The following is a 16,649-nucleotide window of genomic DNA, read 5'->3' on the forward strand; positions in this document are numbered from 1 at the left end:
TGTCGCTGAGATCGCGGCTCCGTTGTGCTGGGCGCTGCACAGACCCTTGGCAAAAGGCTGCCCCGGCCCTGCAGAGCTGACTGGGGAAGTAGTTGAGTTTGACTGAAAACCGTTTAAGATGTATTTTAAAAGCCTATTTAGTTGCAGATGCACAAGCTTTCTCCTGCCAACATCTACGGTCATATAAACCCCTCAGAGGCTAACTGAATAGGTGGCCTGCAGGGGATGCATCTTCTGGTGTATGTTGGGCAAGGCTGACAAGACCAGAAAACTCACACCCTGTGGCTGTCTAGTCACAGAACATAAGAGCGGCCAGACTGGGTCAGACCAAGGGTCCATCCAGCCCAGTGCCCTGTCTGCCGACAGTGGCCAGTGCCAGATACGCCAGAGGGAATGAACAGAGCAGGGAATCATCGAGTGATCCATCCCCTGTTGCCCGTTCCCAGGAGGAAGCTTGTGCGTCTGAGATGCAGCCCTTTTCCACACCTCAGAAATGTGGCAGAGGTGAGTGACAGTTGGCAGCTTGGTGTCAGAGAGCCTGCCTGGGCGAGGCCCTGCTCCTGGAGAACGGCCCCTGCTCACAGGCCAGGCAGGAGCCAGCAGGTGGAATTGGTTTGCATTTAAAACGAAACAAAACAGAAAACGGTTTACATTTTGCTGTTTTTCCCCTAAAATGGAATTTTTTACAAAAACATTGGAATTTTTAAAAATTGTCAACAAACTTTTAAGGAAGTTGTGGCCTCATGTTCCATCACTTTTCCTCTTTCTGTCTTTGCACTGTCGCCTTTGTTGTGCGGAGGGGTTTTCAGAATCGAAATATTCTTGTTTTCAAAAACTGATTTGAAATTAAAAACCAAGTTAAAAAATGATAAACGGTTGGGTGGAAAATTAGGAAAATGAGTGTGACAAACACTATGGGACAAAACAGAAATTTGCCCAAATCTTCTCTCAGTTTCCTGCCTAGCTCTCAGTGGGACCGAACCTGCCCTGCTGAAGGGTGAGGTTTGCACTACTGCTGGCCGTGTACGGCCCAGAGAGTCGTTAGCTCTGAGGCAGGAGGACCATGCTGCCATGAATGTCATCCTTGTTCTATTATGGAGCTATATATATGAGGCCGGTGTTAGTGGAGGCCCGCGAGGATGGGTTTGGGAGTCACCAGAACATTTAACAGTGGGAATGAGGATTGAGCTAGGGCTGCGAATGGATCCTACTGTTGTTGCAGGGTGTAAGGACAGGGAAAACTTTGTATTCATGCTCTGCACCAAACCCCACAGGTTTGCCATCTCACCTGTCAATAAATAGCAGGGCCACCTCCTGTTATTGTCAGGGGGTCTGTTTGGGGCAGGTCAGCCCCAGCTGGCCAGAGTACTTAGACAGTGAGGCTCTGAGCGGGGTGTGTGCGGAGGGTTTGTGAGTCCACGCTGGAAGGGTGCAAGCTGATGTCCTGTTCACATGAAGCAGGAGGAGGCTAATCTTGGCGTACTCTGATGTGTGAGAGAATGTGCTGGGCACTTGCCCATAAATAAATGATAGAGCGCTATGCAGGCCAGCTAAATCAATCCACCAGCCTGACGAGTCCTGTTCTGGGAATTCTCTGACCTCTGGAACGTCAGCTTTACAACTGTGCTGCTTATAAACTGTCGAGGTGCAAACCCCAAAAGCTCGTTCCCTGCAGCCAGGTGGGCAGAAGCCCAGCCAGGGTCCAACCATGCAGCTTTGCGGTGGGGCGTGTGTGTGTTTGGATTCATGCAGTGGCGATATGGTTGGCTGGTACGAGGACCAGTGAGTGAGTGTCGAGGGCGGTGCAGGAGAGCAATGTGGTGGTTCTGGTGACATTCCCCCCCAAATCTAGCCACTGGGAATGCTTGAGTAGGGATCCCTCTTGCCCCTCCACCACTGAGGGGAGCCATCAGTGACCCAGCTAGTTCGTAGGCTTGGCCAGGGCACTGTAGGACTGTCAGGGAGACTCTGAGATACGTGCCGAGTTGGAGCCCCTTTCTTTCCCTGACTTGGGGTAGTGGTGAATTCCCTGCTGTGCCCTACACAGTTTACTTTGCTCTGAAATTTTCTTTCTAGTCACTCTTCTCCTCCCAAAATTCCTCTCCCCCCTCCAATCTTTCACTTGCTTTCCCAGAAACAGAAAGCCGTTCTGGATGCCTGGGTTCCTTGCCTTAATTCAGAGAACTTTGCTTTTTAATTTTTCTTTCTCTTAATTTTTAAATACCAGTTTAGGCCCTGATCCAGGAGAGCACTTAAGCCCGCGAGTTGCACTGTCTATGCGGAGAGTCCCACTGTGGTTACAGGGAGGTTTTAAACCCCTGTGGGGCGTATGTATCCATGTTTAGGGCTTACACAGCACACGAGAGACTAATCCTCACAACACCTCCCCCTGCCCCCAGACTGTACAGTTGGTGAATCGTCAGCTTGTTTAGAGGGGGAAACTGAGGCACAGAGAGATTGCGTTGTCAGTTTGTGGGGAAGGGGGGAGGGAAGCCCATGTCTGTGACTAGCAGCAGGAGTCGCTGCACTAGAGAGCGGTGTCTGGGACCTTCTCGCATCCCTGCTGCGTCCCAGCTGACTGCCGTGCCTTGGACCGAGCCGTGCGTGCATTTGGCCTTGTGCAGCAGTGCTTGCGTGAGCGGCCGGACCTGCTGTCAGGCCGCAGCTCGGCGCTTGCTAAGACAGCATTTTCCAAACTGCAGAAAGCTGAGCCCCCTTCAGGAAAACAAAACAATTATGCCTGCAGCCGCACCGTGTGTTATTACAGCTCTACTCAGCCTAATTCATACACCATCCACGCCTCTGGTGACTTCCTTGTGCCCTCCCTTCCCCTTAGCCAGAACTGGGGTAGTTCTTCATAATATGACATTTCTACTTTCTTCCATGCTTTGTTGAGCATCATTGGGGAACTCGCTGAGATGGATGGCACAGTTCATGCTGTGGAGCTGTTGTTTCAGGCTCTCTGCAAACTGAGGCAGTTGCTTCTGCATCATGTTTTGAATGTTTTCTTTGCATCCATAAAACTAGAGATTTCATTTTGTAAACTAATGGAAGCCGAGAATTTGGAGAACAATTGAGAGGCCTTTGTGTAACTGTAACATTCCCTTCACCCAGCTAGTCTGCTGGGGCATGCACCATGCTTTGGGATCACTGCATTCGAGGGAGTGTTGAGAATGGCTAGCTCACCTGACTGACACCCAAGGCTGTTGTATCTGTTGAATGCTGGCTGGGAGAACAGGAGCCCTGAAGCCTCCCATGTAGCTGATCACAAAACTTATTTTCCTGAAGTCTCTTGCCCTTCCTGGCCCCCGTGTCAGATGAGGTAATGAGGAGGATGCCAGTGGGGCTGACCAAAGGGGGCAGGCAGCTTCGTGCCAGCAAACATCCATGTTATCTGGCAAAACTGCAGCTGCAGCCAGGCCCACGGGGCACAGTGCTCGCTGCCAGGAGTGTCTTAGGGGGCAGTGGGGTAAGTACAATTCTGAGTACTGTCTGCAGACTCAGGCCACCTGTCTAATCTGCTGCCGTTCTTAGGGCATGCCTGTCACCTGGGCACCTTACACTGTAAGCTCCTGCGGGCAAGGGCCTGTGATCATATTTATTTATGAAGTGCCAGAGATGTGTAATTAAACAATAATACGACTGTAAAGGGACACCGTCAGGGTGTTCAGATCCAAAATGTGGATTTCATTAAATGAAAAATAATGTTAAAGTTTTATATTAATGGAAATGTTTACATGAGAGGAAGTAGATATTTTTTTCCAGATAATTTTTTCTGGGTTTTTATCAGCTCAAAGAGAGTGGTTAAAAACGTTTGAAAATTCATGTTAGCAAAAGATTTCAAAATGTTCTTGCTAATTTTTTCTTTGTCTTTTGACAACTAAAATTTATGTGGGGGGGGGGAAACCCCAAGGAGACTTGTTCTGTGTTTGGGATTTTCTCCCATGGGGTTGTCAGCCCAAACTCTGTAACAATGACTCAAACCAGAAAGGGAAATTTACTAGTCTGGTTTCCTTGTCCAAGCCAGCATAACAAGTGAAAGAGACACCACTGCAGCTTTTGAATGCCTTCGGTGTAAGCGTTTACAGTGGTGTTAGTAACACAGGGGAGGACATTGGGTTGGTTTTTTTCAATGACATTTATTATGTTCCTTTTCAAGCTGGAAATGTGCGTGTCCGCAGGCTGCCTGAAATCTCACTGGTGATGCAGAGAAGGCTAGGCCTAGAACCCTGGGTCATGGAGGAGTGTCATTTACAGCTGTACTTTGTGCCTGGCTGCTGCCAGGAGCTGGCCTCCTGTGTGACCCTGACAGGGTGGGAAGCCCCAGTGTCTGAGACTTTAAAGCACTTTCCATCTTGCGTTAACAGTCAGAAGAAGAGCTTTCCTGTTTAAAGATTAAACGCTGTGTTTAAATATTAAACAGTAAAGCTCCTCTCTCCTGATTGTGTGGCTGCTGCCGGCAGGCGGCTCAGAATTGCCAATTTTAATTAAAAAACTTTATTTTCAAATACAATTCACCGATCCCACATCTTGGCGCACTCTTCCTCCTCCTCCAGGCAGCTATGCTCCCAGCAGGCTGGGGGCAGCTTGCCTCTTGGAAGTGGCATGTTTTGTTTGCTGTATCTGTGCGCAGCTCTCGGTTTTGCTCTTTCATTTCCATCTGCCTGTGCCAAAGTGACAGTGTCTGCGAGCCCTGAAGTGTGAGCGGTCTCGTCTGGGGCTGATCAATGCCCCTGGCAGTTCCTTCCAAAACCCCAGGAAAAACAATTAAAACCCAATCGATCCTGCAGACAGCTTTGAATATGCATAAGTGCACACTTGACCTTCAGTGGTCAGGCCACCTTCCACACTGGCTGCTTAGCTAGTTTGCTCAGGTATAGCAGCTGTACCAAATGACCTTGATTAGCAAAGCAAAGTGCTGTGCCTGGTGCTGATCCAAAGGGCTGAGATGCGTGGCGCAGACTTCCTGCCTTGGCTGCTGCTCTTCCGGTTCCGTTCCTTGCCTTGGTGCCCCTCCCACGGCTGACTTCCACGTGCCCAGCCGCTGTGCGGAGACTGGGGTTGCAGTGCGTGAAGTTGGTTGAGACAAAATGGTTGTACCAAGTGGAGAACGGTCTCTGGGCTCACCTGTGCCACACCGAGCCTGGCGGCAAAGCGGGGAGCCTTGTGATGAGGCACCCAGGAGAAGTTGCAAAGGATGAAGTAGGCAGTGAAAAGCTGAGGTCCTTCCCAAGGTCTGCCAGGGGCCAAAGGGTAGCGGGTGCTATCAGCAGAGAAGGGGGGAGCTAGAGAGGAGTTGTTAGGTTTTCTTGCTAGAGAGGGATACATCTTCTACCTATTCAGGGGTTGGAAGGTTTAATCCTTCTGTGTCATCTGTACTGCGTTGTCCCTCTCTCCTAGTCTGGGCAGGCTTTTGGAACACAGCCATCCCCGGGCTTTCTGCGTGCCTGTCAGGCTGTGGAGAGGTTGTCAGCATCCTCTTTCCTTCCTGCTCCCCATCCCCAGCCAGGCAGAGCCCCCAAGGGGAGGGCAGCTCTCTCCTGCCCAAGTCAGGGGCTCTGCAGCCAGGCCCAGCTAGAAGGGAAGATACTGCCTGGTTTGGAGAGCTGGGATTGCCTCTCTCCCAGCTCCTCCACCCGGTGACACTGCCGCTGATCCAGAGCAGGTGGGTCTGTGGAGAGCCAGCGATAGAGGAGGTGGGGGCAGGCTGGGGCTCCCCAGGGGTCAGCTGGAGAATCAGGTGGGATGTTGGGAGGTACAGGATCAAACTGCAAACAGATATCTCCTTCCACCAAGCTCCCTCTGCACCTCTCGGAGCCCCCAGCTCCCCTCCCCCTACTGGTCACTCCTAAGCCTGCATGGCAGCTCCCTCTCTCTCTCGGACTGAAGTCTATCAATGCTGTACCTTAATTGCTCAAAGGAACCCCCCCGCATGTCCCACTGGGGCTGAGAATGCTCCCTCTGCTGCATTCCCAGGGGCTACGGGCTTGGGCAGGACGAGAGCGCGTCCAGGAGCAGGATCTGAGCACAGCCTGCCCGTGCGTGGTCAGGCAGGTTATGGCCACTGGACCGATTACCGCAGCTTGTATAGTACTAGAACAAGACCCGGGCTTGCTCATGCGGCCCGTGGAGCTTGCAGATTCCCAGCATGCAGTGCTCCATCGTAATTCAAGTGCCAAGCCCACGCTGCATGCTGAGACCTGTCGTCTCTGGGGGCTGCACCTCTGTGGCAACGACGGAGGCAACAATCTGCCCTGCTTTACGTAAACAAGATGCCCGAGAACATCTGGGGAGCTGCAAACATGGCCATCTCGGGCATTGTCCAATTTCCAGACAGCCCAGGAGGGGGAGCCGGTTCCACTAGCAGGGAGCCGGTGCGAGGGGCGGGGATGAAGTACGGGCATCAGTCTGACTTGCGAGCGATAGAGCCGGGTCTGGGCCAGGGGGAATCTAATGAACAATAAAGATATCAGTGCATATTTGTCGAAGGCCAAGCAACCCTCCCCGTGTGTACACACAGTGTAATTTCAGTGAATTATGCATAGACTTAATTAGGAGTTTTAATTGCTAATCATCTCCCAGTAGGATTAGCAGTGTTGTCTATTAATTATCTGTGGAGCCCTGTGTTTTGCTAAGGCAGGAGTAACAGAGCAGCATGAATGGTTACATATGCTGGCAATAAATTCACTTCCAAGAACCCGCTAGGCCCCAAGGACCAGCGAAGGCCCTACTTGCGGGGAGGAGCCTGGCGCTCCTGGGGAGAGCGCGGGGCTGGGCAGAGCCGCAGGTGGCAGGGAGGGGGCGGGGGTGGTGGCAGGGCTTGCCTGGCAGGGTTTGTATTTGGCACCTGTATCTTTATCTCTGAATCCTCGCTGGGCCCACTTTTCCCCCACCTCCATTTAGATCATCACCCACTTGCTTGCTGGGGGGACGGGGAATTTATTGTATAAATCCCAGCCCGGTCCCTCGTCTGCTCCTAAGGGCTGGGCACCTGCAGGCAGTCAGGGGCAGTGCTTGCTGCCGGGCTGAGCCCTGAGCTGGCCAGCTGCTCTCTGAGCAAAGGCCATGTATGGCCATCTGCCCTGTCAGGGTTGGATCTCGTGACCCACCGGCTGGCGATGCCAGGAGTTTCCTCTGCGCAGGGTGCTCCGTGCAGCTCAGCATCAGGCCCTGAAGTCTGAGAGAGGGGTTTTTTTCCAGCTCCTGGCACTGTGCCATTGGGACGCCAGTGAGGCAGGGTGCAAAACACCAGGCAGGGGGACTGAAACTGGAGTAGCATGGGGAAGGGGATATGGAACCCACCGTGCCAAGGGGGATACGTACCACAGCGCACGGTGTCCCTGGGCTGAGGGGACGTGGTACCCGCCGTGCCAAGGGGGATATGACACCCACTGGGCCTTTTGAACTAGGATACCCCCTGTGCCACCGGGACCGTGGTGCTGGCTGATGGCGGGTGAGCGCTGGGTCTGATTTGGGCAGCCTGCTATCCAAGACCGTTCTTTCCATTTTGTAAGGGTCCTGAAGCAGCTTCAGCCCCTGGAAAGGGGGATCCTCCTTTCTGCGCGTCGCTGCGACACCCCCCACCCCCTCCCCGGGCTGGCTAAAGGCAGTGCCTCTGTGCCCGCCTGGTGCCTGCTGGGTTCACTGGAACCTGGCCCTGCCTTTGGGCTAGTAAGCATGGGGGTGTGGTGCCGGGCTCCTTCCTCTGGGGTCAGAGTGCCACTTTTCCAGGCCCCTCAGTGTCGAGGGCAAGGAGCCAGGCGTGGTCCTGAATGCCCACCCCCTCCCCTGCCCAGGAGCCGCGTCCACACGTTCTCCAGCCCTCTGTTTTCTGTTCCACTCAGTTCCTCCCCACTGGGGGTAGGTAGGAAGTCAGGGATCACAGCTGAGGTCCGTCCTGGGGTGCAGGGGAGCAGGTGAGAGGCGGGGTGACAGACATGCTGCCAGGGTCACGTGATCTGGACAACGACTCACGAGGCAGCAGATTGGGCGGTGGGAAGTGAAGCTAAGCCCTAGCCTGTTTGCCAGGAGCTGGGAATGGGCGACAGGGGATGGGTCACTGGGTGATTCCCTGTTCTGTTCATTCCCTCTGGGGCCCCTGGCACTGGTCACTGTTGGCAGACAGGATACTGGGCTAGATGGACCTGTGGTGACCGAGTCTGGCTGCGCTCATGTTCTTAAGCCAGGTGCTGCGGCTAGTGCTCCAAGTGCAGTCGTGGGTCTCGTTGGGTGAGATGAAGGGGTTGCACTGCTGTCAGGAGGTAATTATAGATGTGTGTGACATGGATGCTCAGCCTGGCTGTTTGCAGATTTGCATTGTCCTACCGGTTTAACTTCATTAGCCTCTCCTCCGCCCCTCTCACTGGGAGGCTTCATTGTTCTCACCCGCCCCTGGGATGGTAAGGCCCGTGTTGTGCAGTGTGTCTGGGGCAGGTGCAGAGTCCCTTGTTGTGCCAGGGTCCCTCTGGCAGGGGGAGCAGAACTGGAACCGGACCCTTCTGCCCCAGGGGAGTTCTGCCCTGTGGTCCGGCATTGCCCCTGGGGAGCAGAACTGCCCGATGGGAAGGTAGGTTGGCAGAGCTCCTGGCCGGTGGGAATGGGGAGCTGGCAGGGGGACAGCCTTTGGGCCAGAGAGCACACATAGGCACCTGAGCCCCGGGTCCAGTCCCCCGGCTCCACTGGCTCTTGCATTATTTATACACGGTGGAGAGGCTGAGGGTGGCCCGGGTCAGACTCGCTCAGAGCTCCCTGCTGATGGTGGCAGGTCCCTGTTCAAACTGCTTCTGCTCCTTCCCCTCTGCTCTCTCACACTGCAAGTGAGCGTGCTCCCACTGGGCCCAAAGCGCGAGGCTTTGGGGGGCTGCTCTGGTGGGTGTGCTCAGAGCCCACCTTCCGGGCCACCGTGAACAGATGGGTGCAAAGGGGTGTAGGCGCCTGCAGAGCCGGGTGGGAGCCAGGCAGGGTTTGCAGGATCCCAGGGGTGTTAGGTGCCTAAGTCCTTGTGTGGATCTGGCCTTTATACCCCTAGCGCTGTGAGCTGCTTGGGGTTCAGGCCCCTCAGCCTCCCGCATAGCCTGCCAGCAGTGTAAACCCCCGCCCGAGGGTGAGGCAGACCGGCGGGATGGGCCTCCCGGACTGGGGGAGGCTAGTCAGGTGCCAATGGGCAAACCGGGGATCCTGTGCTGGTGAGAGCCGTGGCAAGCCCTGAGGTGCAGCATGGAGGGTCCAGCTGCTGGGTCCCCCGGCGGGGGGGAGAGGGGGGGATCTGGGCTCAGGCCCAGCCAGCTGCAGTTGTGTGTAGCCTTGCACAGCACCCCCTGGTGCCTGTAACGCAGCACTGCAGCTTCCCAGTCTCGCTGCCTTTGTTCTCGATTTTTGTCCTTTTTCTATGCGCGGGGTTGGCTGGCACTGGGTGTCCCCCTCCCCCGTTGCCTCAGGGGAGCCATGGGGACAAACTGGTTTTAATGGCTAAACACGTGCTCAGAGAAGTGTGTGTGGGGGGGACCCTGTGTGAAAGGGTGTGGGGAGCATAGGGGGACATTCACTGGAGGTGTATCATGGGCTCTAGGCTTCTTCCTGCCCTCTCGAGCCTAAAGCCCATAATTCCCTGCTGCATCTCTAGTGTGACAGTGCTCCCCAGCTGTTCTCCGTCCATGGCCCCCTACTCCCTTTGCACAGACTGGGAGCCTGTCAGCCAAAGGGGGACAAATCTCCTGGGATTCTTGCAGATTCCAGCAGGAGACTCACTGACGAGCCCACAGGCAGCTGCTGTGTGCAGGGCAGAAGAACGGGACTGGGGTATGGGCTCTCAGCCCGGTAACGTGCCCGAGTGTGCCACCCACCGAGCTCCCCGCTGCCGAGCATGTCACCTGGCCGGACAGAGACTGGGTGCAGCCCTAGTGCCATCAGAGCCGCAGGCAGTGTGCCCTCGGAGGCTGTGGGGAGGAATGAGTGACTGTCCGAACAGAGACCCTCCCCAATCCAGTGGCTATTGCAGAACTGTCTGCTCTGGGGGTCTTCCTCCCTGCTCTGAGGCAGGATGGCATAGGGCAGGCCCTGGCACTTCTGGGGCTGATGGCTAGAGACCATGATTCATTGTTGTTATCCCTTTATTTCTGGAGGCCCTGAACGTTGTGGGGCTGGGCACACGCCATGGCAGGGCTGGGGGGGCTCTGCGGACGCTGGTGGGCGATGGAGATTCTGAATGTCGACGGTCCTGAGATGGTGGAAAGCGCTGGATCGGTGCTGGGTGTTCTCATGGCTGGCGCAGGGCAGTGGCTGGGTGGGTGTCTGAAACGTGGAGCGATCTTGTTGGGATTAGACCAGAGCTTTGGGGTGGCTGTAACAGGGGGGTGTCCACCCTGCGCCTGCTAGAGACTCAGGATAGCTGTTGTGAGAAAACAAAGAACTGGGAGTGTTCCGGTTTTGTTCAATATCTTCATTAATGATCTGGAGGATGGTGTGGATTGCACTCTCAGCAAGTTTGCAGACGACACTAAACTGGGAGGAGTGATAGATACGCTGGAGGGTAGGGATAGGATACAGAGGGCCCTAGACAAATTAGGGGATTGGGCCAAAAGAAATCTGATGAGGTTCAACAAGGACAAGTGTAGAGTCCTGCACTCAGGACGGAAGAACCCAATGCACTGCTACAGACTAGGGACCGAATGGCTCGGCAGCAGTTCTGCAGAAAAGGACCTAGGGGTGACAGTGGACGAGAAGCTGGATAGGAGTCAACAGTGTGCCCTTGTTGCCAAGAAGGCCAATGGCGTTTTAGGATGTATATGTAGGGGCATTGCCAGCAGATCGAGGGACGTGATCATTCCCCTCTATTTGACATTGGTGAGGCCTCATCTGGAGTACTGTGTCCAGTTTTGGGCCCCAAACTACAAGAAGGATGTGGAAAAATTGGAAAGAGTCCAGCGGAGGGCAACCAAAATGATTAGGGGACTGGAACACATGACTTATGAGGAGAGGCTGAGGGAACTGGGATTGTTTAGTCTGCGGAAGAGAAGAATGAGGGGGGATTTGATAGCTGCTTTCAACTACCTGAAAGGAGGTTCCAAAGAGGATGGAGCTCGGCTGTTCTCAGTGGTAGCAGATGACAGAACAAGGAGTAATGGTCTCAAGTTGCAGTGGGGGAGGTTTAGGAAAAACTTTTTCACTAGGAAGGTGGTGAAATACTAGAATGCATTACCTAGGAGGGTGGTGGAATCGCCTTCCTTAGAGGTTTTTAAGGCCCGGCTTGACAAAGCCCTGGCTGGGATGAGTTAGTTGGGGATTGATCCTGCTTCGAGCAGGGGGTGGCACTAGATGACCTCCTGAGGTCCCTTCCAACCCTGATAGTCGAGGATTCTAGAGCCCCAACTGTGCACTCCAGAGCCATGGCAAAGGGGCCGGCGGATGCTGCTCCCAGGCAGAAAGCACCTGCCAGCCGCACGGCAAGCTAACCCCTGCTCTCTCTCTTTTAGGCCTACAGCTTCGCCATGGGGAGCTGGCCGAAGAACGGGCTCTTAGACATGAACAAAGGACTCAACCTGCAGCACATAGGGAGGCCTCACAGCGGGATAGGTGAGTGACGCATGCGGGGCTCGCGGGGGCCACACCAGCCCTGCTGTACTCCAGGGGCTGCAGGAGCCTGCCAGTCGCGTGGGCTGTTTCTTGCAGCGGGTTGGGAGGTTTGGTGCACTCGGGGCTGGGACGCTGCTGTCTCTGAAGCCCTTGTTAAAGGGCTCCGGGGTAACTTTAAACCTAGGCCAGGGAGGATGTGCGCCCTCCACCCCATTGGGGCTCCTCAACCACTTCAGAACGCGAGCTGCTGCCCATGTGCCAATGTGTGGCCTGTGCCAACTCCCCTCCGTCCACTGGGGGCCCCCTACGCTGCATCTCCGGCACGGGCACTGACTCGAGGGTTTGGCCCATCTGTTACCTTCCCCCGGCAAAATCGCTTGGGCTTTGATCCGCTCCTGATCCCCACAGCGCCCCAGGCTGGGGACTGGATGCTGGAGTCATGCTGGGCCCTGGCTCGGCGCGTCATCTCAGTGTCTGTGCTCTCCCAGCGAATGGCAGCTTGGTGCCACATCGGGTTGGCGCTGCCGTTCGGCCGGCACTGCGAGACTTGCCATGGAATTGGGAAGCAGGAGGCAGCTGCGTTACAGAGCCTGGGGGAACAGCCGCCTGGCTGGGGAATTGAGCTGATTTGTTCCCTGGTTAGCTCGTGTGCATGATGAGTTTCGTAGTCGGGCACTTGCTTCCCGGTGGACAGAACAGAACCGCAGTTCAGTGGGCCTGGCAGCTCGCACTCAGAAGGGGATCAGGAAGCACGGCAGGGCTGAGGTGCATGGGAAAGCCATGCATGAGGCCATGCCTGGAATAGCAGGGGGGACGGGTCCGTAGGCCGGGCTGGAGGGGCAGCGGCCTTGCTGTGGGGGGGGAGCCCAGAGCTGGGACAGCAAGGGGCTGCAGGTTGGGAGTGAGGGGCACCGGCTGGGCTGGGTGGAGGGGACTGTGGGGTCGGGATTAAGGGGTATTGGCAGAGCTGTGTGTGGGGAGAACCTAGTGCTGGGCTAGCAGGGGACTGCAGGAGGGGCTGGCCTGCTGTGGGAGCCCAGGGCTGTGGGTCGGGATTGAGGGGTGGGGGCCCCAGGGCTAGCCCAGCCCACTGACAGAGCTGTACAGAAGAATTCTGCATGACCAGTGGTAGCAGCGTCTCACTTACCCCAGCAGCCTGTTGCCCTGATCCCCCATCTTTGAAAGATGCAGCAGGTTCCTGGGCCCTGCCCCCATGTCTCCATTGGCAAGGGTCTGAGATTGAGTTGGAAAAGTCACCTGCTCCCGAAGCCTGGAGGAGGCTGTTTAATATTGTTTCAAGGCTCTAACCACTAAACTCTCCAATCAATCCAAGTTAAGGAGATGAATTATTTAAAGCTCACCAGCTTTTAATTAGCAGGCTCCTTTTGAACTATGGATCTGGTTGCATTATTGACGGAGGGAGCATTAAAATTTGCTTCCTTGCCCGGTAGCACATTCGTGTGACAAGTGCGTGGGGTGGGGATGGACCTGCAGAATATGGGGCTCTGGTGACAACCCGCTCGAGTTCGGCTCCTCTGAGTGAGGGGTCGCAGCCAACTGTGAGTGCGTGGCTCCTTCTTGTCACATTTCCCGAGAGGGGGCTGTTTGTCTGCTGTCTCCTCTTTCCTGGAGAAAGCTCCGAACACCCCTGGAATATCATCTGTCTTTGCCTTTAATTACTGCCTGCATTTATCAGAGCATCATTAGCTGGCCAACGTATTTGTCTGCCCTGATGAATCGTTTAGAAAGACGGTTGTTTATTCTCCTCCTCCCACTAATGGCTCTGTTCTTTATTTTCCCCGGCCTTCAGGAGGGTTTTGCATCTCGTTTCGGCGAAGCAGCCTCCAGGTGGGAGCACAGGCTGCTGCTGTGGGGTCTGGCGTGACACGCAGGCCCAGTGCCTGGAGACAGCCAGCGTGGGGATGAAACGCAGCCGTGGTGCCTTCTCAGAGCCGGGGCTGCCGTGATGCGTTTGGGGTCCCAGGGCTGCCGTGCCGGGGGTCGGGTCGCAGTCAGAAAGGCAGTTCTCGCGGCACAGTAAGGTGGTGCCCCAGAGAGGACGGCTCGGTGTCCTCATCCAGCCATGGTGGCCTCTCCAAGGCCTTTGTGGAGTTGTCCGTGTCCCTGCTGGGGGAGTTCAATCCCCACGCTGCTCATGCTGGCGCAGGCCTTGCCCTCGGCACTGCGGGCTCAGCTGAATAAATTACTCCTTTTCTGAAGAGCTGCTGCTGGAAGGGGGGTGCTGGGGGCGGCCGACAAGCCGCGCATCGCAACCCCCAGTGGGGTGCAGTGAGAGAGCAGCTGCTGGCCATGGTGCAGCTGGGAGTCTTCCAGCAAGGTCTGTGCCCCCCATATCTTTATGCAGGGTGGTGCGGACTGTGGAGACTACAAGTCCCAGCATGCAACAGGGCCTGGCCCTTCAGCTCACGAGAGACTGCGGTGCTGGGTTGCGTAGTCCTTCTAGGCTGCGCCTGCATGCGATACCGGGGGGCAGCTAGACTCAGTTCTCAGATTTGCAGCTAGGGGTCGCTCGCTCCCTCGAGTTCCAGGCCTCCTGGTGTGGGGCCCTTGTCACACACAGCCACCCCTTCCCCCGTCGCCCTGGAGGGGGCGGGAGCGCGCGGTCCCCTTCCCCCGTCGCCCTGGAGGGGGCGGGAGTGCGTGGGGGGCACTTTTGGATTAAGGAAATAGGTTCAGTCTTGAGCTTCCCAACTTATCCCAAGGGTCTGTGGGGGAGCCGGGACAGGGTGGGCTGGTGCCTGCGGTGCTCAGGATTGGGGAGACTCAGAAAGGGACCCCCCTGGTTTTGTATGTGTTAGCACCACAACTGCTCGCTGACGAAGCCCCCGTGGGTGTTGGACACGGACGTTTCCTGCCCTCTCTCTAGCGAGAGACCCGTCATGGAGAGCGCACCAGCTCCCCGGGCCAGGGTCTGCAGATGCGGCTCATGATTGTGGGAGCCTCCGTCCTTGGGCATGTAACTGGAGACACCGCGAGGGGGTTTGGGGCTCAGCACTGTAGGGAGTCTCAGCTGCAGCCCATCTCCAGCCAGGCACCCAAATTGACCTGTCCCAGCTGAAAGCTTGGCCTGCAGTACTGCTGTACTCTGCAACACTTCACCCTGCTGTGTGCGTGGCAGCTGAGATGCTCTGGTGCCCTGCAACCCTGACGAGATGCTGAGCGTGCTGCACCGTCCTTCCCAAGGCCTCTCGGGCAACTCTCCCCCGCGCGGTTGGCTCGCCCGTCATCTCACTCCGCAGCGATCTCTGGCGTGCTCGCGGAGTACGTGGGTCTCGGCATCAGACACTCTCCTAAGACCTGCTCCCGTGGGCACTGGCGTGTGGAATCTCCCCCTGCTGAGATGGCCCGGTGACAGGGGGTCTCCTGCATGTGCTAAAACCTGCCTTTTAGCCCTCGTTGAATTTCCGTCTAGAATAAAAGAGCAGCTCCCGAACGCAGCCCCCTTTCTTGGAGCCGTGTTTCTGGGGGGATCCCGTCAGGGGGCTGGCAGTTCTGCTAAGACCTCAGGCCCAGTTTTCCAGAGGTTTGCAACATGGACGATTTGTTTCAGAGCTGACAAGAAAATTGTAGTGAATTGCCACTTTCTTGCACGCAAACAGCAGGGAATTTTGCCCTCTCAGTGGTACCTATTTCCCAATTAATTCCATGTTGTTTTGTTTTCCAATTATTTGGAGACTTGCTGGGCCAACTGAAACCTGCACAACACAGCAGAGTCCTGTCTATCCTGGGCCTGATCCTGCTCGCTGCAGGGCCTTCTCCACTCTGCCCCACTTGCAGCCGACGGGAGTTAAGGGCACTCAGCGCCTTGCCCGGTCTGGCCCTGGAAATCATAAAGAAAGGGTAACTCTGGAAGTGTCTTCTGCAGAGGGGGAAGTGGTTCTGTGTGGGTTGGGGTGAAGCTCTGGGTCTCTGAGCCTTGTTACGTGGGAAGTGCGGCTAAACATACACAAAAGGAAGTTGCAAAGCTGGAGTCTCACACACTGAACTGGCAATGGGGCTCCACACCTGGAGGAAGCTAGCTGCCGTCCTACTGCCAAGGGCTTGTGAAGCATTTTATGGCCCCAGAGAGTCATGTGGCCATCTTCTGGGTCTGAGCCATGGTGCCCCTTGTAGTTGCTTTGGAGGAGGGGAGTGGGCAGCTGGGTAAAGAAAGGGGGAAATGCCAAGGAGGAAGGTCTCTTTCCCCCAGAGTCAGCTGGACGGGAGGATCCTGCTCTGGAGAGTGGGGACCAAAGAACCCCTCCTGCAGACCCAGGAAAGGGACCAAAGGGAGGGAACGTCCCTGTCTGGCCCAGGGTTGATGGTCTGGCTGTAAAAGCTTGCTACAGGCCACCCCTGGACACAGAGGGCCTCGCCCGTCCTCTCTTCCTGTCTGCGCAGTTTTGTGCATGCAGCCACTTGCAAAGGCAATAGCACGGGCATGTACGTGCGGTAGAAAGTACGTGGGCAGAACCCCATTGCTTTTGCACCTGGGTCCAGTACGCGGAAGCTGAGTTTGGTTTGTAAGCTGTGTGGCGCAGGGTATGTCACTGTTGTGTGTGTACGTACGTACAGCGCCAAGCACAACAGAGGGCCCTGGTTTGGTTGAGGCAACAACAGTGTAAGCGACTGTAATAATCTTGCCTGTGTGTGCAAGTGATCGTGCTTAAACGCGCACACGCGGCGCTGAACTCGCAAACGGGCCACACGCTGTAATTGGGTCTAGAACGGTCTGGACTCTAGGGGGAGGTTTGCATTCGAAGAGCGATACAGCGCAGTAGCCTAGGCGTTGCTCACCTTTGAGCTGATGTTTGCTCATCGTGTAACTCAAACAGCTTTGGTTTACGAAGCCAACCTTGGCAAGCTAGTGTCCCGTAGGGAGGGCCGGCTGCGGCGGGGTGGGCGAGCGCCGGTCAGAGGGACCTGTGCGTGGTTCCCCTGGTTGGGTGCAGAGCAGAGTGTTGTCCCCAGGGCTGCTGGAGACCCCCATTCAGGGAGAAGCGGTGGCAAAAGCCATCGTTGTACTCGAGCACTTCGTACAGCTTCGTGCTGTGGAGACACACTGGCAGCGCTGAGCG

General features: G+C 55.9%; 1 protein-coding gene across 4 annotated transcripts in view; it reads left to right on the top strand.

Moving 5' to 3' along the window:
- The window catches only part of ERI3 (ERI1 exoribonuclease family member 3), a 242,434-nt gene that overhangs the window by 148,279 nt on the left and 77,506 nt on the right, over positions 1 to 16,649 (top strand). For all 4 annotated transcript variants that reach the window (XM_084637140.1, XM_084637141.1, XM_084637142.1 and 1 more), the window contains exon 7: positions 11,472 to 11,571. In XM_084637140.1, the coding sequence (XP_084493266.1) occupies positions 11,472 to 11,571 (100 nt within the window). The remainder of the gene's footprint in view (positions 1 to 11,471; positions 11,572 to 16,649) is intronic.

Source organism: Lepidochelys olivacea, assembly GCF_965140295.1.
Source record: "Lepidochelys olivacea isolate rLepOli2 genome assembly, chromosome: 8".
NCBI lineage: Eukaryota > Metazoa > Chordata > Testudines > Cheloniidae > Lepidochelys > Lepidochelys olivacea.